At 40.8% G+C, this 23,348-nt stretch overlaps 1 protein-coding gene across 4 annotated transcripts in view; it reads left to right on the plus strand.

Annotated features, from left to right (window-relative positions):
- Nucleotides 1-4,349: 4,349 nt before the first annotated feature.
- The window catches only part of Cnnm2 (cyclin and CBS domain divalent metal cation transport mediator 2), a 142,232-nt gene continuing 123,233 nt past the window's right edge, over nucleotides 4,350-23,348 (plus strand). For 3 of the 4 annotated variants that reach the window (XR_007108758.1, XM_047552990.1, XM_047552991.1), the window contains exon 1: nucleotides 4,352-6,157. Coding sequence is in view for 3 of the 4 variants with exons in the window: in XM_047552990.1 (XP_047408946.1) it covers nucleotides 4,537-6,157 (1,621 nt within the window). In the remaining variant the exon portion in view is untranslated. Of the gene's footprint in view, nucleotides 6,158-23,348 lie in introns of all 4 variants that reach the window. The other variant, XM_047552992.1, reaches the window with a different exon arrangement.

The raw sequence follows: 23,348 nt of genomic DNA on the forward strand, positions 1-23,348 counted from the left end.
TGGGGTGCTGTCCAACTCCCAGGCTTCATGGTAGAGGGGCCCATTTCCCAGGGACAGCAAGGAGTAGCAGGACAGAGTAGCAGAGAGGAGACAGAGCAGAAAGGGCAAGGTGCCATTGTTTAGGGTGGCTTTCCTCACATCTGCTTCTCTAGGCAACTGAAGACAATAGTCTCTGGATTCCAGGGAAGAGTGGTACCCAGGGAACCTGGACCCCTCTCAAAGGAGAAAAACGTTCCTCACAACTCCATCAAAAAGCTCCATTTTCTTTCTCTTTCTACCCCAGTAACAATGTCCAGAAAAATCTAGAAAGAGGAGGTATATGGGAAAGCCCTAAACAAAAGACCTGGAAAGTCCTCTTGAGATAGAAAATGGCCTTGCAAATTATACTTTGCTTTGGTATTCTTGCTAACTCTTGTGAAAAGTTCTCATTTTACTTAACAGTGTTCTATGTATTTAAGCAAGTGGATAGTGGTGCTTCTGAGAAATCCCTCTCGGGGCCAACAGACATGATTCTAGGGCATACTGGGGTAGCTCCAGTATTTTTATAGTTCCTGTTGTTTTTCTCTGAAGATCTTGTGTTCTGGTGCAATTAGAATGCCATTATTGACTGGGGGTATAGCTCACATGTGCTTAGCATGTGCCAGACCCCAGGTTTGATCACTGGTACCAAAAAAAAAAAAAGTCGCCAGCAAAAACTTTGAATCTTTGAATACTTTTCTAAAACTAGGCAACTGGGAGGGGATTCTGTATAAATTTAGAGTTTTATGTTAAGAAACAAAATGCTCAGAGAGTCACTTAGTGTTTTACTTGCAATGTTTGAGGAAATCAAATGCATCAAACTCCAAAAGACTTTTAGAGCAGACCTAATGCCAGAATTTGCAAGTCTGGTTGTTTCTTTTCTGCAGATGAGAAAATTGAAGTCACCCTTTTCTATTGGCATGCAGTGAAGGATTACAACAGGAGGGGTCTGGTTAGGGAAGGTATGCAAGGAGGTTCTGGCTGTATCTAAATGACTTGCTCAAGGTCAGACAAAGTCAGAACCAAACTAGGATTAGAATCAGCAGCAACCATTTAACAATCTCAGACCTTTCGTAGCCCTTTATCAGAGTGAAATGTGGTCAGAATGCGGGGTTTTGTTGTATTTTCGCATTTCAGGAGAGATCTCCAGAAGCAGGTATTGACCTTGTCCCCTGTTCCTATTGTCTGACAGGTTGGAAAGCCCCCAGAAGTCACCATAAACCTGTGCTGACAGCCTCTCCCTAGAGAAAGGACAGCCATTTGAGCTAGGAAGTCTTTAAACTTGAAGAAAAATCCTCCTTGCTAAGGAAAATTTACTGGGTTTAGGTGTCTAGATTTCTCAGTGTGTTTTAGGTGTACATGAAGAATATAACCCCACACCCACCATTGAGGATAAGGACCACTGAGAAATCTCCTGTGAACTTGAACTTTGTTTATTTTATATTGTAAATTGTTCGGGCAGGTTCCTTTCTGGCATTTTTGCTGTGAGGTCCTGCATTTCTAACACGCTTATAAATTGCTGAATGCCACACTTTCCTGACTGTTGTCACTTTCTCTGAAATGCACAGGAAGTGTCTGTAGATTTGGCAAGCTCTTCTTCCTCCGCTTCTCACACTCCTACTCCAAAAGTGGACATTCAGCATGTGACAGTCCTAATCTCCTTCCCTCTCAACACCCTTAAACATACTTATAGACACTTTAAAAAGTTAAAATGTTTCCATTTTCAATCAACTGGTTTAGAAGGTCCATGTCTATCCTTAACCTTGGTCAGATATCTCTAAAAATCCCAGTTCTTTCTAATAAATTTCCATAATGCCATTCTTATAAATGCATGCCAAGTCTGTGAATCAAATTTTCTTCATCTGAACTGATTTATCAAATACAGCAGTATGAGGCCAAGCACAGTGGTACATACCATAATTTCAGCTACTTGGGAGGCTGAGGCAGGAGGATGGCAAGTTCAAATCCAATCTTGGTAACCTGGTGAGACCATTCTTAAAAAAATAAAAAGGGCATGTAGCAGGCTGGTGTTGTAGCTCAGTGGTGGAGCGTTTCCTCATATTTGTGAGGCACTGGGTTTGATCCTCAGCACCACATAAAAATAAATTAAATAAAGGTATTGTGTCCATCTACAACTAAAAATATTTTTTAAAAAGGAGATGTAGTTCAGTGGTAGAGCACACCTATGTTCAATCTCCAAATGAATAAATACACACACGCGCGCACACACACACACACAGTACAGATTGAACTTGAGTCAGGACATTATTTAAAATAATCAGAATAAATTTATTTCATTTCTTTAATATTTTCCACATATTGTTCTGAATATTTATCATTGTTCTAGGCCTCAGAGATACAGCAGTAAGCAAAATGGACAAAATTCTTGCCCTCAGAGGAAGCTTAAGTTCCAGTGGGAGGAGACAGATAATCAACAAAATTAACAATTTCATAGAATATTAGTGATTTTTGCTTTGAAGAAAAATAAAACCCAGATGGAGTACAGGGAATGTTTTTTACAAGTTTAAAATCAGGTGGCCTTGGGGCTGGGAGATAGCTCAGTCGGTAGAGTGCTTGCCTTGCAAGCACAAGGCCCTGGGTTCGATCCCCAGCACCCAAAAAAAAAAAAAAAAAAAAAAAAAATCAGGTGGCCTTTGCACAAAGACTTGAAGGAGTATTATGTTGACATCTGGGGGAAAAGAGTCCCAGGCACAAGAAACAAACAGCAAGTGCAAAGGCTCCCAGGGGGATGTCCCTGGAGTGACTGGGAAAGGGCCAGGAGAAAAGCCTGGCTGGGGCAGTGCCCAGTGAAGTCAGAGAGGTAGGGCGAGGGGCAGGGCCTATGGAGCCTGCAGGAGATTATAGGTCCTTTGGCTTTTACAGTGATGAGACGGTGAGCCAGCGGAGGGTTTCAAATAAGGGAGTGACAAGACCCAATTAAACAAAATCATGGGTTGCTGTATTGACAAAGTTGACAGGTCTGCAGAAGAGAAGAAACTATCACCACCTCCAAGTGCAATGGACTTGGGAGTCCTGGAGAAATAAGTCTCCAGATTATTTCTCCTGATCCACCTATGAACTAAGCAGGGTTTGGTCGGTGCAAATAAGAATAGTTCTTGAGGGGCTGGGGTTGTAGCTCAGTGGCAGAACCCTTGCCCAGCATGGGTGAAGCACTGGGTTTAATCCTCAGTACCAAAAAAAAAAAAAAAAAAAAAAAAAAAAAATTGATAAACAAAAAAAAAAGAGAATAAGTTCTTGGGGTTGGGGATGTAGCTCAGTGCTAGAGTGTTTGCCTAGAAAGCACAAGGTTCCTGGGTTCAAAACTAGGATCAGGGAGAATAAAATAAGTTTGGAAACAAAAGAATAATTTATGGGTCTACTTTTATGTCCACTCCCTCCTATTCTCCATACTTACCCGGTACCTTTTAGAGAACAGATTCTGGGCCCTTCACGTTTTGTAAATTATAGGATGGAGTCCAGGGACTCTATACAGTACTTTTCCAGACTACACAGGGATTCCTTTGACTAGAAAGGAAACTGCCCCCGTAATTTCCCCACCCTTAACTCTTGAACACCTTTGACTTTGAATGCGGCGTACCTGGGAAGTGTTGCAAGGCGCCCTGAGACCGGCAGGTGGCGCCACGTGCCCGTGAGCCGCAGAGGGCGCCCGGGCCCTAGAGAGAACTAGAGGCACCGAGAGCGGGTCCGCAACGGTGCTGGGACCACTCTGCCCCCGCTTATCCCCAACTGAATGGGGCGAATGAGTACTGAGGCAGGCGTATGGCCAGTGCCCTGACTTCTTTTTAGGCTATGTACTGCCTAAGTCGTCTCTAGCTGGCTTCTTGAGTTCCCAAGGCGGAGTCCTTTCTGCACCGGTATTGAGCACTGGTGGGAAGACCGAAAAGCGGTGCAGGGAAAATCCGCGGCTTCGCTCCGCAGGGGAGTATTCCAACCGCTCCAAGCTAGGAGCTGGGATCTACTACCGAGCCCCCTCAGGGAGCGCCGCACCCTCGGACCGCTCCTTTCCATTGGCAGCCGGACTGAAAGACCCGCCCCCTTCCCTACAGTTTTCATCTTTGACTGGTTCTCCGGTACCGGCTGGCCACGCCTCCTCTCCTCGCACATACACAAGAGTCACGCGCCTTTCAGTTGGAAACTTGGCGTGCTGAGGAGGACAGTGGCCCTCATCACCCCGCCCATTTACCTTGCCATTGGTCCGCGGGACCGCGCACAACCACGCCCCCATTCCAGCCCCCTGGCTGGGAAGGCGGGCACCCGCTTGGGATTGGCTGGCCCGCCTGCCTCTCGCGGGAGCGACTGGCGCTCCCTTTTCTCCCCCTCCCTCCTCCCGCAAGCCTCGGGGTTCCTTAGCTGGTCGAGGCCGAGTCAGTGTCAGTCAGGGAGGCAGACTGCTCAGCACTGGGTGCGGACGCTCCATTGCAGTCTTGCCCAGGGGCCGGTGCTTGCGCTCGCGCCGCCGGGTGGGAAGAATGAAGCCGCAGCTAAAGCAGTCACCCTATGATTGGCTGTGGCGCTTGTGAACCCGAAGTAAAGATGGCGGGCGGGCAGGCAGTCGCCGCACTGCCCACTTGGAAGATGGCGGCGCGCCGCAGCCTCAGCGCCCGCGGCCGGGGGGTCCTGCAGGCGGCGGCGGGCCGGCTGTTGTCGTTGCTACTGCTGAGCTGCTGCTGCGGCGCGGGCGGCTGCGCAGCGGCCGGCGAGAACGAGGAGACTGTGATCATCGGGCTGCGGCTGGAGGACACGAACGACGTGTCGTTCATGGAAGGGGGGGCGCTGCGGGTGAGCGAGCGGACCCGGGTCAAGCTGCGGGTGTACGGGCAGAACATCAACAACGAGACCTGGTCCCGCATCGCCTTCACCGAGCACGAGCGGCGCCGCCACAGCCCCGGCGAGCGCGGGCTGGGGGGCCCCGTGCCGCCAGAGCCGGACAGCGGCCCCCAGCGCTGCGGCATCCGCACCTCAGACATCATCATCTTGCCCCACATCATTCTCAACCGCCGTACATCGGGCATCATCGAGATCGAGATCAAACCGCTGCGCAAGATGGAGAAGAGCAAGTCCTATTACCTGTGCACATCGCTTTCCACGCCAGCCCTGGGCGCCGGCGGCCCGGGGTCCGCGGGTGGCACCGTCGGGGGCAAGGGTGGCGCAGGGGTTGCTGGGCTCCCCCCACCTCCGTGGGCCGAGACCACCTGGATTTACCACGACGGCGAGGACACCAAGATGATCGTGGGCGAGGAGAAGAAGTTCCTGCTGCCCTTCTGGCTGCAGGTGATCTTCATTTCGCTGCTGCTGTGCCTGTCCGGCATGTTCAGCGGCCTCAACCTGGGTCTCATGGCCCTGGACCCGATGGAGCTGCGCATCGTGCAGAACTGCGGCACGGAGAAGGAGAAGAATTACGCCAAACGCATCGAGCCTGTGCGCAGGCAGGGCAACTACCTGCTGTGCTCGCTGCTGCTGGGCAACGTGCTGGTCAACACCACGCTCACCATCCTACTCGACGACATCGCCGGCTCAGGCCTCGTGGCGGTGGTGGTCTCCACCATCGGCATCGTCATCTTCGGGGAGATCGTGCCCCAGGCCATCTGCTCCCGGCATGGCCTGGCAGTAGGCGCCAACACCATCTTCCTCACCAAGTTTTTCATGATGATGACCTTTCCCGCTTCTTACCCGGTTAGCAAACTGCTGGACTGCGTCCTGGGTCAGGAGATAGGTACCGTCTATAACCGGGAAAAATTGCTGGAGATGCTCCGGGTTACTGACCCCTACAACGACCTCGTCAAGGAGGAGCTGAACATTATCCAAGGAGCGCTGGAGCTCCGCACCAAGACAGTAGAGGACGTGATGACTCCCCTTCGGGACTGCTTCATGATCACCGGAGAGGCCATCCTGGACTTCAACACCATGTCGGAAATCATGGAGAGCGGCTACACTCGAATTCCTGTATTTGAGGGAGAGCGCTCCAATATCGTGGACCTGCTCTTTGTCAAAGATTTGGCCTTCGTGGATCCAGATGACTGTACTCCATTGAAAACCATCACCAAATTTTATAACCACCCCTTGCACTTTGTTTTCAATGACACCAAGTTGGACGCTATGCTGGAAGAATTTAAGAAAGGTGGGAAATTTTGGTATCTTTCATTGGCTTGCTCTTTCTCTCTCCATCCTCCTCCCTACTTCAGTCCTCTAGCCTCAGACCAACCCCCCAAGGCGAGTTGACCGGAATTTCTCCTGCTGTCTCCTAATTGCAAAGTTGAAAGGGTGGCGTGGATTTGGGGACGGATTGAACTAGTAAGCGCTTGTAGGTTCTTTAAAAAGCACAAGACTTACTTTTTCCCCTTTATCAAAACGTAGGTTTCTAATTTCTGATACCCCCTCTCCCACCGTCCCCCTTGCTCTCCCACCCCCCCCACCCCAGCCTCTGGTCTTGAAGGGGATGCTTCCTTCTTTGCTTGGATTCTGAGCGGGTAGGTGAAAGTAGGGGACGATGCCATGCCCTTCGGTTGACACTACAGATTTGGTTGACACTACAGCATTTGGAAAACATTTGAGTAGCTTTTCTAAACCCAGTGCAATCCTTTTTCTCCTTAAACATCCACACCGTTGTTTCAAAGATTGGAAGTGAATGTTTTATAGTTTCTGTTCCTGGTCTTTGATGACCAGTGGGGAAAATTGAGGTCTGCTTGGAGGGTGGAGGATGGGGTAAACCAAGTACCACCGAAAAATACACTCATTTTGGGTGTAAACTTGCCTTAGCTTTATAAAGGATGGTTTTGAAAAAAGCCAAAGTTAGTTATTAATCTATAACTTGGAAAGACTAGAGGTAAGTTAACCTTTTATGAGACCATATCAGTCTAGCTGTTTTCACTATTTGTTTCCACCTACCTGACAACAAATGAAATTTCCTAAAATTCATTTTAGGTTTTGGAAGAAAGCTTGAACCTTTGACAGTGGATGAATTCCTTTATTTATGATAGTTGAGTTCTTGCCTCTGTCCAGTTTAAAAGTATTTTTTTTTTTTTTAACTTCAGTCACCTAGTGCATGAAACTGAAGTGTACATCCAAGTGAACCCTCCCTGTTTCAGGGTGTTTAACAGGGAAGAGAAAGGTGTAGTACTCGTATGTACAGTACATTATTTCTTGTATTGTGATATTGTTTGTTTTACCACATCATGAGTAGGTAAAGAGCAACTCATACTATCATTATTGAAATTCTGAGAGTTTCCCGCAAATAATGTTACTTGAAAACCAAGGGATGCTGAGTTTTTAAATTGCTGTAATGCTAGTTCTTATGCATGTTTTGAAATGTGCCTGTAACCTTTCATGACCTGATAGGTCCTCAAAATTAGGCTTTTCTTTTTCAAATAGAATTTTGATTACTAATAGTGACCTCTCCCTTGAAAAAGGCCATGTGTTCCAGGTGACAGCTCATTAGATGTATATCCACAACACATTATCCAAATGTTATTTTGAATGTGGAGAGTGTGTGAACATACAGAGTTCCTTTTCCTGGCAGAATGGTGTCCTCTCTAAAACAGGACCACAGTGCGGTAATTTTCATATTAAAAAAAAAAAAAATAGAGCAGAATGTGCTTCAGAGCTTGGTAATTTGCATTTAAAAGCAGGCTGAGATTCTTCTGGATGCTTAAATAGTAAAAAGAAAATGTCCAGTATCTCTAGTGACAGAGCTTCTTTTGAGAGTGTCATTATTCTTTTGCTGCTAAGTTAATTAGAGCATCTAACCAGTGTCTTCCTTTATTCTGCAGTATAATCTGTAACTCAGAAAGATGTCTTGAAATATTGAAAATGCCTTTGAAATTCAATGATTAAATTTCCCAATATTGATACCGATAACATTTTTTTTTTCAGAATTTTGCACATCAAATTATGGATCGATAATAGTAGTTTGTACTCCTGCTGGAGCCTTTTCTTCACTTTGGTATCTTGTTTCTTGGAGAATTTAGTCATTCACCTTATAAGATTCAGCTTATGAATCTTACTCGGTTTTAAAATTTGTATGATTTTGAAGTTTGTTTTGGTTGTCCTTGAACACATATCATGTCCAATTTATTTTCATGAAGGATTTTTTTTCCTCCAAAATCACCTCCTATATTTTGAAACACCTTTTTAAATGCTTGAGTTACTAATATGTTTCCTTGAATTCTAGAAAAATAATAATGCATAAGATTTTATTTTTGGTCATATGCAAAATAATGTACAGTACGTGGTTAAGAAGATAGTGCAAGTTAAAGGTACATTCAAGCCAGAGTGTATTTGGAAGGACAGACAAAGGACAGACAAAGACAGTTGATTACAAACTTAAGCCATGCTCTTCAAAGGATGGAATGGGTGAAAATAATTTATTTTTTACTTTCTCTTTCTTGGATTTATTTTTATTAATTTGGTCGCTTTCACCTTACTATCAGTTCCATGAATTCTTTTTTTTTTTTTTTTTTTTTTTTTTTTTGGTACTGGGGATTGAACTCAGGGGCACTCAACCACTGAGCCACATCCCCAGCCCTATTTTGTATTTTATTTAGAGACAGGGTCTCACTGAGTTGCTTAGCACCTTGCCATTGCTGAGGCTGGGTTTGAATTCGCAGTCCTCCTGTCTCAGCCTCCTGAGCCGCTGGCATTACAAGCATGTGCCGCCATGCCTGGCATGAGTTCTTTTTAAAGTGAGTTAAAACATTTCATCTGACTTCGTTCTTCATTTTCTAACCCAATCATGATGTAATTTTAACTGTCAACCTTCTGTGTATGTGTTAACAGTGTGTGTGATGGTTTTTAAGACTTTCCCTTCTCTCCTTCCCTTTTCCCCTAAAATCTCAAAAAAAAAAAAAAAAAAAAAAAAAAACCACGACAAAATAAACACCTCTAAGACTACCAAAGCATGACCCTGAATTGGGTAGATCACCAATCCAGATCTCATTGAAAACTGCCTAAGAAAAAGAAAACTTCCTAACTGACAAGGCTTTATTGTATGTACATAGTTGTTTAGAATTAAGTATGAGTTATTCTTTGCTAGGGAGGGGGAAATAGAAGGTTCTGTAAAGTGGAAAGAAAAACTACCTTCAATATAAGTGTATATGAGTCTTTCTAATAATTAAAACTTTTTTTTTAACCTTGCTACTAGGAAACTCTTAGCTTTACTTGAGATTATAAGATAGTAATTATGCTAATTGTACAGTTTGATCTTGAAGATGATGATGATTATGTACCTGGCCAAATGAAGCATTATCCCCATTTTACAAATGAGGAAATTGAGATTTAGATTGAATGATTTGTTAAAGGTCACACAGTAATTTGTTGATTTTGGGTTTTAACTCATGTCTGTGTGACAGCAGAACTTGATCTCTTTGCACTGCTGGGGTTTGAACTCAAGACCTCACATGTTAGGCAAGCACTCTATCACTAAACTGTATGTTCAGCTTTCGTAAACTTTCTATTACACTAGTCTTCTTAATTATGATTTTACATTTTTATTTTACTGAGTGCGAGGTTTGGTCTTTTGTCAACATTGCCATAGAATCCTGTTGGGCAATAGACACATAAAAGTATTTGAACACGCATATGGCTTTTAAACCTAGTGCTTCTGTGATGTTGCACATAATGGTTATAGTCCCCAGTTTTGTCCTTGAAGCTAATCAGTTTTTTGGCCTGTGACCTTAAATTCAAAGAATTCTACTCATAACATTTGCAAATCGAGCATCAAGCTTCATTTTGAAAAATTTACAGTAACATTGTATTGCACCAGTGTGATACTTTAATAGGCGGCTCTACAACTGTTTTTCCAATAGCTAAATTATGTAACAATGTTTCTCTTGGTTTCTTATCTGTTTCTGTTGCAAGGGTCACAGAGTAATTTGTCAAACTCAGTTTTCTGGTTTAATCTTGATTTTATTGACATTTCTTGTAGCTACCATGTAATAATTGGTTGCTAATGAGCTTCCTTCATTACTCCGCCCCTCTAAGCTCCTTGCAATCAATCTTTCTCTTTTTCATTTGTTAGTTTTGTAGTTACTTACAAATCTAAATAAGAAAATAAACTCAGTAAATCCCACTGGAGGATTATGAGATTTCAAAAAAACTGTCTAAAGCAAAATAGCACAGAGGGAAGAAAAACTCAATTAAAAACTGCTTATTTTGTGTGTGGAAACTGTGCTGGAGACCCCGTTTACCTGACATAATTTTCCTAACAAAGGACTGTGGACTCTTTAACCACTCAGTTGTCTACACTGAGGTGACTTTGAAGAATTAGTAACCAGTTATTGTTTCATTGTTCTTCTTTTAGCTTTTTTTTTTTTTTGGGTGCTGGGGAATCGAACCCAGGGCCTTGTGCTGACAAGGCAAGCACTCTACCTACTGAGCTATCTCCCCAGCCCCTTCTTTTAGCTTTGTAACAATTGCATTCCAGTATTGCAGGGCATGCTGTTTACAGCTGCCAGGCTCTTTTCTGGCTATTTCTTAGCTAGGAACAGGTGGGATCACCAGCTAATGTTCTTCAAAGCAAGAATGCACTGTACAGTTTCCACTTACAACATCAGACATACAATTCTCTCTTTCTGTAACTACCAAAGTCTTTCCATATTCATATGCTGACAGTGTAAAATGAATACAAAAATTTTTCCCCTCACCAAATTAAGTGTCCCATTTGCCTAGAATCTAGGAGGATGTTTTCATGTTTAAAGGTATGAATGGTATCATGGGAAGTGAATCTGTTTATTTTTATGATTTTTTTTTTTTTTTTTGGCATGCAGTTACATACATTAAAGTCTTTTAAATTTATGTGTGGTTTTAGAAGATTGTTTTGAAATATCCAAATAGTAAAGAATCAGAGCTGGAAGGCAGGCTGCTTGAGGATCTTCTAGTTCAGTGTTTGCCAGTGTTTTACCAGATGATAAGATTTACTTGGGTCACTTATTAAGAGTAAGGTCCTCAGCTTCACTCAGAGACTCCTGAACAGGAAGAGGACTTGGAATAGGTTAAATTACCCTGACATTATTCTTATGGGTAGGTGACTGTGGGAACTGCTGGTCCTTTCAACCTCTTAAACAAGGAAAGTAAACCCTGAGAGGGAGAGGAGATAAGGCGAGACGCTTGGGGTCACCTACCTACCTAGTAGCATCAGCTGGACAGAATCCATGTTCTTGATTTCTAGATTGGAGTTCTTTCCACTCCAGTAGGTCGCCTTCTGATCCCAAGTTATTCGCAGTTAAAGGTTAGCCGCACTGTTGAAAAACAAAAACAAATTATCAGGTTTGCCATTGGTTCTTACTTGTCTTGTGATTTTGATGTCAGTATTTTAGGTATCTTGGATTCAAACACTCTTTGACAGGCATTTTGTTACATAGAAAATATGTCTGATTGTGTGAGCTCATTTTATTTTAGCTTAGTAACCAAGTTTTTAGTTTTCCTCTGGTCAGAGTAGGAAGATATTTTAGGAAGTGGGTATTGCTTTCTGGATTGTTCAAAGCCTCAGGTAGTTAGGTAGAAGGGATTTCTTTTGGTTTAACTTGTTTTTCAAGACATTCTTTTTGATTTAATGATGTATTTTCTTCTTAGTTGTTTGTTCTTTAAGAGTACCGATGACTGGATTTGGGACTGTGGGTGAAACTTCCTTGACTCTTCATTTCTGTTCACAGGACAGGTCTGTAAAATTTCCATTGAGATGCTCATCAGGGTTGGGGTGTAGCTCAGGGGTAGAGAGGGCTTGTCTGGCCTGACCCTTGCTCACCAGTGCATTTGAATCCTGTGAACCATCAATGCATCTGTTCTCCCTAGTTTTTTGTAATATAAGCTAAATTCTGAAAGGAACTCATGTTAGATTTTTAGAGGTTAGCGTATGAATAGTTTATGAAGCTGAACCCAGACCTGTAGGTCAGGAGAGATAAGAGTTGAAAAGTGACTCTACCTTCATATGATATGGACAAAGCAGGAAAAGGACCTTGGTCAGATTTTGCTCTCAGGTTTTATGGGGATTACATACAACCTGCCCCTCTTCCCACAGGGCCTCAGAATTATTTAAATTCTGAAACATTCCAAACTCTTGTATGGGGCCAGTTAATTTTAAAGATTAGCAAATTGAAACACAATAAAAAAATCATTAACCAAACCCACATAATACACCAAGCCACCCTATTTTATGGTTTTATTTGCTCTTGAAATACTTAAACTTTTAAGAACAAACCTCTGGATTTTGATTAGATTTTACTAGAGTTGTATATAAAGTTGTATCAAAGGGGCCCTTTCCTCCAAAACGTGTGTGTGTGTGTGTGTGTGTGTGTGTGTATCATTGGTAATAACTTCAATTCCAGTAAGATAGGCTTGCTATATAAAGAATACTTATTAAACTTAAATACATGAAAAGGGATTGCTAGAATTGAATGCAACTTATCTTAGTATTGCCATTTCAACTTCTTTTTCTTAGAACACACAAACAAGAAATCCCCAATCCTACCAGCACTGAAAAGGAGAGGCAGTAGGAAGTTCTTTCTTTTGGTATCACATATACGGCAATTCTAGAATATCTGTACGGAGGTAAATGGGGTGGCAGGCTTTGGAAGGGGGTATTAGGGACTAACAGCAAGTAGCCTTTGTAGCTGGTATATTCATTAGGCTAGAGGAGGTGTTGATGGCCAGCGGGGTGCTAAAGCCCTCCCTTATTTTACGCTAGTGCTGCCATTGGTCATCAGTACTGCTGTAATGACGGAAGATTGCGGTGTTCGGTGTCTTAATACTAGCCCTCCTTGCTTGTCAGACCTAAGTGGAAATGTTTCCCTTCCTCTCTCTCTTTCCTTTCTTTCTCTTCCTCCTCCTCCTTTTCTTTTTTACTCCCCCCCCCTCCCCGCGGTACTGAGAATTGAACCCAGGGGTGCTCTACCGCTGCATTACATCCCTAGCCCTTCTTACAAATTTTTATTTTGAGACAGGGTCTTGGGAATGTTTATTTATTTATTTTTTTATAGCTCTGGGGAATGTACAGCCAGCTTACATGCTCTTTCTGGATCTGCTTTGGATAAGTAACCTACCCTCTTTAAGCCTCAGGGTTTCTTTCATAGAAAAAGGAGGATATTTTCTGACTTTTACAGTAGGTAGTAAGAATGAATGTGGTAATGAATGCTTCTAAGAGTACCTGCTATTTAGAGCTTCATTGGCCATTATTTTTATTTTAACAGTTCTTTCTATAGATTCATGGTGGTTGTCTTAATCTGTTTATGCTACTGTAACAAAATACCAAAAACTGGGTAATTGTAAATAATAAAAGTTTATTTCTCATAGTTCTGGAAAGTCCAAGATAGAGTTATCAGTATTTGGTGTCTGGAAGGGGTTTTTTGCCTTGTTTTCACATGGCAAAAGAGTAGAAGGGCAAAAAAAGGCCTTAGACTAGTTGCCTCCAGCTTGTGGTAAGGCACTAATCTGTTGATGAGGGTACCCTCATGACTCAGTCACTTCCCCGAAGGGCTCCCACTTAATACTCAGCAGTAGGATCACATTTCAACCTGAATTTTCGAGGGGACATGTTCGAACTGTAGCAATAGTTATTGATCTGTCTCTAGATCAGAGATCGATAGTCAGGAGAGACACCTTGGGCACATTTGTTCACAGTTGTTATTGATGTTGAAATCTTAAAAGTGCCTCAATAACTCCAGTGCTGGGGACTGAATCCAGGGAGGGCCTTGCTCACAGGAGGCGAGTGCTTTACCACTGAGCCCACTCCCAGCCCCCAAAGTGGAGCATTGTTGTAAGTCTTTTCTTTCTTTTTTTATTGTGATTGAATTCTACCCTCTTATTGTTTGAGCAGTTGTTACTTGACAGGAAGGCTAAGTGCATATAGACATTTAAGGAAAACAGAACAGTATATATTCTGCCTTTCTTAGACTAATTTTACTGAGTTTAAAATAATTCCTCATTCTTTTTAGTTATAGGTGGCTAAAAAAGAGAACAAAGGTTAAAAGGCATAAAGCAAGCACTCATGGAGTTTGAAAGCCCTTGAATAACCATAGTTTTAAGACTAAAAGAATAAAAGTACAAAAATTGGTAATGTCTAATATAGCAAGTTTGTGTTGCTTATAACACTAGTGTAAATTTGTAATACTTTTGGAAGGTAACCAGATGTCATAAAATGTCTTACCCTTTGGTTTAGTAATTTTTTCCCTGGAAATCTTAATTTAGTGATTTAAGAGAAAAAAAGAGCTATGTTGGCTTTTTATGTTCCTTGCTCAAGACAGGGCATGGAGGTGAAAGAGTTAAGAAAATTATAGATGCAACTAATTGCAGCCATTTAATGATAATTTTGAAGACCATGTAGCAATATGGGAAAACTTACACTGGTTATTTGCAAGGATGGTAGACTCGTAAAAATATACATGTGCACAGACTGGAGGGGAATCTGGAAAAAGTGAGGATAGTTGATGGATGAGGGTGGGATGATCATGACCAGTCTTTGCAGAAATCTGCTTGTTAACTTTGTACAATGATATACCTAGGAAAAATGCAAGTCTGCTAAGAATATTATGTGTCCTGACTTTGGGAAAACCAGCCTTTGCTTGTGTTAAGGAAAGCATATTATTCCATTTCTCTTTAGGAAATTTTACTGCTGAAACAAATGATTCATTTTAAAATTTAGAAAATTAAGATATAATACACATATCATAAATTCATCCTTTAAATTGTATGTTTCATTGGCTTTCAGTGTATTCACAAGGTTGTGCCACTATTACTACTGTCTACTTCTAGAACATTTCTTATCACCCTCAAAGAGACTTTCTACCTGGAAGCAGTCACTCTTCATTCCCCACTTCCTGTAGTCCCTGGCAACCATGAATCTACTTTCTCTCTGTGTGGATTAGCCTATTCTGGACATTTCACATAATGAAATGCAGTCTTTTGTGGCTTCTTTCACTTATCATAATATTTTCAAGATTTGTCCATGTTGTGGCATGAATCAACATCTCACTCCTTTATATCTTCAAATATTCCATTTTATGGATATACCACATTTTTTTGTTCATTATTAGTTGATGGACATTTGGGCTATTTCACTTTTTGTCTGTATATAATATCCATATATCATAATTTTAATATCCATATGTTATGTGGATAATACTACTAGGAACATTAGTGTACAAATTTTGATGTGGACATATATTTTTAATTCTCTTGAGTATATAGATAGGAGTAGACTTGTTGGATCTTCCAAAGTGGCTGCACCATTTTACATTCCCACTAACCATGTGTGAGGTTTCCAGTTTCACCAGTCTCAACCAACACTTGCTGTTAATTATCTGTCTTGATTCTGCCCATGCTAGCAGGTATGAAGTGGCATTTCCTTGTGGTTTTGATTTGCATTTCACTAATGGTAAATGATATTGAGCATCTCTTCCTTTGATGACTGGCTATTTCTGTATTTTCTTTGGAGAAATGTTTGTACAATTCTTTTGCCCATTTTTAAATTGGCTTGTCTTTTTACTGATGAATTGCAAGAGTTCTTTTTATATTCTGGATACTAGTCAGTTATCAGATGTATGGTTTGCAAATATTTTTTCCCATTCTGTGAGTTGTCTTTTTACTTTCTTAGTAGTGGCCTTTGAGGCAGAAAAGTTTTTAATTTTGATGAAGTTCAATTTGTCTATTTTTCTTTTGTTATTTATACTTTCAGTATCATGTCTAAAACACAATCACCTGATCCAGAGTCACAAAGATTTATGCTTATGTGTTCTTTTAAGAGTTTTAACTCTTACATTTAGGTCTTTTCTCTATTTTGAGTTAATTTTTTTACATAGTATGAGACAGGAGTTCAACTTTGTTCTTTTGCATGTGGATATTCAGTTGTCCCAGCACCATTTGTTGAAAAGACTGTTATTCTCCACTGAATTGTGTTGACATCCTTGTTAAAACCAGCAGGCCATATATTTGAGGGTTTCTTTCTTAGCTTCCTAAATTCTTCCACTGATATTCTTCTGCCATTCCTGCACTTTTTGTTTTTTGTAGTTTTGTAGTCAATTTTGAAATTGGAAAGTATGAATCTTCCAACTTTGTTCATTTAAAGATTGTTTTGGCTGTCAGGATACCTTGCAATTAAATATGAACTTTCATGTATCATCTTGTCCATTTCTTAAAAAAAAAAAACCAAAAAACAGCTGGGCACAATCGTGTATGCCTGTAATTCCAGCAGCTTGGGAGACTGAGGCAGGATCACAGGTTCGAAGTCAGCCTCAGCAATTTAGTGAGACTGTAAGCAACCTAGTGAGATCCTGTAAAATATTCAAAAAGGGCTGGGGATGTGGCTCAGTGGTTAAGCACCCCTTGGGGATCAATCCCTGGTTATCACCCCCCCCCCAAAAAAAAAAAAAGGCAGCTAGAATTTTGATAGGGGTTGCATTGAATCTGTAGATCAATTTGGGGAGTATTGCAATATTAGTAATATAAGTCCTCATCCATGAATAAGGAATGTACTTTCTTTTGTTTAGGTCTTCTGCAGTTTCCTTAACAGTGTTTTACAGTTTTTAGTATACTTGCAATCCTTTTGTTAAATTAATTCTCGAGTATTTTATTTATTTTTGATGTTATTGTAAATGATATTATTTTATTAATTTCATATTCAGATTGTTCATTGCTAGTTTATAGAAGCACAAGTGATTTTTATATATTAATTTTATAGCCTGTAACCTGTTGAACTTGCTTATTAGGTAACAAATGGTTCTTAAAATAGTAAAAAGCTTTTTAAAAGCACATGAACTTGGGTTTATCTAACATTTACTTATTTCATTTGATTGTAGTGAATTATATTTTTTCATTAAGAAATCTGGGCATTTTTACCTGCTACTTTCATATGCAAAAAGTGAAACATTCACAATTGGTTATCGACTGAGTCCTTTAAAAAATTTTAGAGGAAAGAGTAAATCTTCTATCTCAGATTGGATATAGGAAGAAGAGACAAAGAGGCTGTATGAAATGTGTCAGTCAAGACCAAAAAAAACTAACTCTCTGGAACCTGGAGGTGTATCTAATATTTATTCCTTTAGCAATACTGGGGATTGAACCCAGGGCCTCACACATGTTAGGCAAAAGGTCTACCACTGAGCCACATGCCCAGCCCTTTTATTTTATTTTGAGACAGGCTCTTGCTAAGTTGCCCAGGCTGGCCTCAAACTTAGATTCTTCCTGCCTCAGCCATTTGAGTATTTGGGATTACAGATGTGGGGCACTGTGCCAACCTGTTCAATGTTTAGGGTGAGTTTGTTTCAGCCTAGGGATTCATGCTAGGAGATAAGCTAGAGAAAACTGCGTTTAAGTGGTTTTATCAGGGCTTTTCTTTGGGCTTCTTTGGAGAAACTAGAAAAAAACCCGACTTTCCGTCACTCTGCATTTCATACCGCTGTCATGATCCTTGAGGGTTTTGGGTTCCAGGTAACCAGAAAAGACAAAATGAAACTCTGCTCTTTTTTTCTTTTTTCCTGCCATGGGGGTGGGGGTTGGTAACCTGAGAGGACGAATGTTTTCCCATGCTAGCAAAGGCAGACTGAGGGCATCGTCTGATCTTTATGGGAGTGTGCAAAGCCTCAGTTTTTCCATTTGCCCATCTGCAATCATAAAAACAATGTGCTGACTCAGCTGGAAGCCTCTGCAGAGTGGCATCTGGGGCTTAGACAGTCCTGAGAATCATGCAAGGGATGGAAATGTTTGAGTAGATTTTAAGAGGTAATGTTAAAATGTAAAAACAGCTCAAACCAGACAGCACGCTGTCACCTCTTTCAAGGCTCGTTTCCTTTAGTCACTAGAGAACTTCCTTGGTTTAAGATCTGTCAGGAATGCTTTCTCTGTAGAGCTGATTACAGAGCTGAGAAGAACCCTATTAGTCACTCCATTTCATACTGCCATCAGATCCTTGAGGGTCTGAGGTGCCAGGTGGCCGGAAGAGACAAAGTGGAACCTGTCCTCTGTTCTGTGCATGCGCGCGCACTCATGCACAAGCCATGCCGTGCGCGCATGCGTGCACAGTGGGGCTGTGAGGGTATGAGTTGGGAGCGGGGTGAAATTTTGCTGGAAGCAAGTCAATTAGTTAAAATTCTGATATAATCACATTATGTGTTCAAATTTGTATTTGTTTGTTCCTGTATATATACATGTACCTATAATAATGAGAAGAACGTTTACTAAAATGTTAACTAACGATGACTATCTCTTGATGGGTTTGTGGGGGAAGAAGTGTTTTTCTGTGTTGCTCCGAGTTGTTGTTGTTTTTTAATGTGTATTTCGTAATGTTTGGGGAAGCTAAATCCATTAAAACTATGGTGTAAATTTTGTAAGTTGAGCTACTAATTTTTTTAAAGGTATTTAATTGAAATTCAGTGAATTTAATTGAAATTCACTTTTCTCCTTAGGAAATCTGGATTATTTTATCCATAAAATGACAGTATTTATACCATCCTTTCCACATCTGTATTGGAATCACAATGTGGGGAAAAAAAATGAATAGTATTTGAGAACCGACAGTGTGTGTGGGTGCACATGCACATGTGTGTGTACGCAAGTTTAGTGAAATTAATTTTGTGTGTGAAATAAAAAATTTAGGTCTTCCAGATTGCATTTGTTTTCAAAACTTGTTTTAGGTGAAAAAAATACAATTTATTTAGATTTGTGTGTGCAGTGCCTGGAATGCAACTTTTTGATATTTATCTGATTCCAACTTTTTGATATTTATCTGATTCAATAAAAGATTGAAGTAGTTCAGCTCCAACTAGATTTATACCTCCACCATAAAAATGTAATCCTAAAATACCTTTCATTTGGCAACATGGGATACTGTCAACTGGTGCTTTGTTTTGTCTATAGAAATCATCACTGGAAATCTAGTTGTTATTACAAGGAGACAAAAGGAAATGTTCTGGAACCACCTGGGCTTGAAGCTCAGTTACTAGTTTCTAGGCTATCTTATGCACTTTGCTAAAAGAAAAGGACCTTTTAACTTTTTTTTTTTTTGTAATTTTTTTTAGTTGTAGATGGATATAACCCCTTTATTTTATTTATTCATTTTTTTATGTAGTACTGAGGATCAAACCCAGTTCCTCATGCATGCCAGGCAAGCACTTTAACACTGAGCCACAACCCAGCCCGCCTTTTAACTTTAATAAGGATCAGGTATTTTTTAGTTTGATTATACTTCTATAAAATCATAATATTTTCAGATAAAAGATGTGATTTAAAAAAATTTACATATATATTTTTAGTTGTTGATGGACCTTTATTTCTTTTATTTATATGTAGTGCTGAGACTCAGACCCAGAGTCGCACATGCTAGGCAAGCGCTCTACCGCTGAGCCACAACTCCAGCTCAAAGATGTGACTTTTCTTTTCTTTCTTTCTTTTTTTTTTTTTTTTTTTTTTTTTTTTTTTTTGCGGTGCTGGGAATTGAACCCAGGGCCTTGTGCTTGACAGGCAAGCACTCTATAAGCTGAGCTACATCCCAAGCCCATTTGACTTTTCTTTTCTTTCTTCTTCTTCTTTTTTTTTTCTTCTGGATGCATACAAACTTTTTCTGTTTAATTATAGTCTTGTACTGCATAATGACATTTTGGTCAAGGACAGACCACATATAGGTCTGTGGTCCCATAAAATATAATGGAGTTGAAAAATTCCTGTTGCCTAGTAACGTTGTAATGTTGGTGTAATGTGTTACTCATGTTTATGATGAAACTGCACAGACACACGTACCGCACTGCCTGCTGTGTGAATGTATAGCATGTGTGATTTTGTATAGTATGTTGTATTTGATAATTATAACAATGACCATGCTACTGGTTTATGTATTTATTAATCTATGCTTTTTATCATTATTTTAGATATATTCTTTCTACTTATAAAATCATTTTGCTGGGAAATAGTATGCTGTGTTGCTCTGACAGTAGCCTCCTTATCTTCTGTTTACTATGTCTCTTGATTGCCTTATTTTTTCTTGTACTTGATTTAACCTTGCGTTATTTTGTTCATCATGACCCTGGGAGTGATAAGATATTTATATATAACATATAGCCTAGATATGCAGCAGGCTATACCACCTAGGTTTGTATAAGTATATGCTGTGATGTTTACAAAACTACAAAATTGCCTAACCATCTGGATCTCAGAATGTATCCCTGTCACAGGAGAAGTTAGCAGTCATTTAGATGTCTTTACTTAAGTCTCATTTAAAATAACATAAAATAATGACGACAGTTTGCTCTATTCATTTAGCTAACTCACCAAGAAAACTCGCATTTAAGAAGAGAAATTGATGTCCCCTTTGCTTACAAGCAGCATTGCTCTCATATCGTCCCATGTGTATGACACAGATTGATTATTTATTCAGTGCCTGGATATTTAAAAGTATATAAAAATGCTGGGTGCAGTGGTACACACCTGTAATCCCAGTGACTCAGGAAGCTGGGACAGAAGGATTGAAAGTTTGAGGCCAGAACCTAAGCAATTTAGTGAGACTCAGCAACTTGGCAAGACCTTGTCTAAAAAAATTGACCTGATTACGTGAAGCTCATCAGTTGGCACAGACCTCCCAGGAGCATTTTAGTGCCTCCCTCTGGAACATGCATGGAGAGCCTCCAGGAGGAATCACAGAGACTAAAACGAGCAAGAAAAGAACCTTAATTGATTTAAGCTGGCTTATCTCATATTAGCTAAATATCCAACAAATCAGCAGTTATTACTTTCTCTGTGAGCTTGTAAGGCCGTTTACCAAATCAGGTATTAGAGCAGATGTGAAGATTTTTTCACATACCTGCTGGAGAGAGGCTTTTCCACACCTGGTGGATAGGCTCTTTGCTGGATTCATCCAGCTCACCTGGTCGTTTGAGGCCCCAGCCTGGTTGAGTGATGTAAATCTCCTGTGGGGCTGGCTTCGCCTCACCCCATGTTCAGAGGCAAATGTAGGTATTTCTGGTTGAGTGCCTGTTTTCCTTACCTGTTTGTCTTTTCTCTTGACTTCTGCAGCATGGTCCTGTGGTTTCTCTGGCTCCTTCCCATTTCTGTTTAGGTTCCTGATTTTCCCTTTCATTCCTAATTGAGTGTACCCCCTTGTCCCTCCCTTTCATAGTCTTTTGCCATCTTTTTTTTTTCTTTTTTTTTTTGGTACGGGGATTGAACCCAGGGGCATTTGACCACTGAGTCACATCCCCAGCCTCCCCCCCCACTTTTTAATTCTTTTTAGATATACATGACAGTAGAATGTATTTTGACATTATACTTACATGGAGTATCACGTATTCTAATTAGTATCCCAATCTTGGGGTTGTACATGATGAGGAGTTTCACTAGTCGTGTATTCATATATGCACATAGAAAGTTCTGTCCGACTCATTCTACTGTCTTTCCTGTTCCCATGCCCCTCCCTTCTCTTCATTCTCCTTTGTCTAACCCAATGAACTTCTATCCCCCTCCCCCATTATTGTGTGTTAGCATTCGGATAGAACAATCGGCCTTCGGGTTTTGGGGATTGGCTTATTTCACTTAGCATGATAGTCTCCATCAAATCCCAGCCCTTTTTTTATTTTGAGGCAGGGTCTTGCTGAGTTGCTTGGGGTCTTATTAAGTTGCTGAGCTGGCTTTGAACTTGCAATCTTCCTGCCTCAGCCTCCCAACCTGCTAGGATTACAGGCATGTGCCACTGGGCCCAGTCTTTTGTCAGCTTGAGAAAGCTTTCTTTGATTTATCTTTAATCCATGTCTCACTAACCATCATAATAAATAACTGTGGGAGATACAAAGTTGAATTAGATATATTTGCTACTCTTAAGTAACTTTATCATCTCTTACCGTTTTGTTTTGGTGAAAATGCTTCTTATGCTGCTTGTTTTCTTTCCTGCTGCTACTCTCTTAGGCCTTAGCCTCTTTATTCGTGCCTGCTAATTAGGTGCTCCACAAATTTTTTTTTTTTTTTTGGTGCTGGGGCTTGATCCTAGGGCCTTGTGCATGTGAGGCAAACACTCTACAAACTGAGCTATATCCCCAGTCCAACATAAGTGCATTTTGAATGAATGAATGAATCTATCTCAATTATTGTACAGTTTCCAAAATGGCTTCTCTTATTTTGTCAACATTTCATCAGGCATGCCCCAGCCGGGTTGATAATCCTTAAACATAGCTTTCATTTTACCAGGTTGTCAAAAGCCTCCTGTAATTAAAGTAATGCAATTTTGCCTTTTTACTTGTCAATATAATAGGAAAAATAATTGTCAAGGGCCCATGGCATGCAGACCCCTTCTGGTTGTATCTTCTGCTTCTTTACTCCTGAGTCACTTTGCTTCTGCCACACTGGCCTCATGGCTGTTTCTTGAGCACTACTGATACTGCACGCAGACTGCTGCCTTGGGACCTTTGTAGCTTCTGTTCCCTCTCCCTGGCATGTCCTTGCCCCAGAGGACTGTTTCCCTTCCTTCAAGGTCCCACTTCCATGAGGCTGTTTATGGCTTTCCCATCTAAAATTCCAGTCCCTTCCCAGTGACACTTATTTACTTTCCTTCATTACTATTATATTATTATTATTATTTTAGCCCCTTACTGTATCTTGTGCTTTTTTATCTTTCTTCTCTTTGGTGTGTGTGTGTGTGTGTGTGTGTGTGCGCGTGTGCTTGTCCCACTAGAATTTAAGCTCCATGAGGGCAGGGCCTGGACTGTAGTCTGTCTTGTTCCCTGCTGTATTCCCAGGGCCCACAATACCACAATAGGATCTGGCAACCATATTGGTAGATGTAGTTGGATGAAGTGAATATTGTTGAAGGTGTGATGTGAGGCAAGTGTTCTTTATAATAGCCATGGTATTGTTAATTGGAATAATTGTCCCAGAAAGCAATTTGGCCACATGTTTAAGAACTTGACACTTTCTATATATTCTTTCTCTAGTTGGTTCACTTCCAGAGAACTGATCTCAGGAACTATCAGAAACTTAAAACACAGAGATGCTCATCTAAATATCTTCTAAAATTTCCAAAGTTTTATTTATTTAAAATATTGTGGTAAAACACATAAAGCATAACATTTGCCATTTTAAGTGTGCAATTCAGTAGTGTAGTGTTTTCACATTGTTGCACAACTATTTTAGAACCCTTTTATCTTGCAGAGCTGAAACTGTTCCCACGATCTACCAGCTTGCCATTCCCCCTCCTACACCCCTTGACAACCACCATTCTACTTTCTGTGTTGGAATTTGATGACTCTAAGTGCCTCATAAATAGAATTATATTGTATTTGTCTTTTTATGATTGACTTATTTGACTGTGCATGAAGTCCTCAAGGTTTATCCATGTTATAGCACATGTT

The sequence above is a fragment of the Sciurus carolinensis genome, chromosome 5 (genome assembly GCF_902686445.1).
Source record: "Sciurus carolinensis chromosome 5, mSciCar1.2, whole genome shotgun sequence".
NCBI lineage: Eukaryota > Metazoa > Chordata > Mammalia > Rodentia > Sciuridae > Sciurus > Sciurus carolinensis.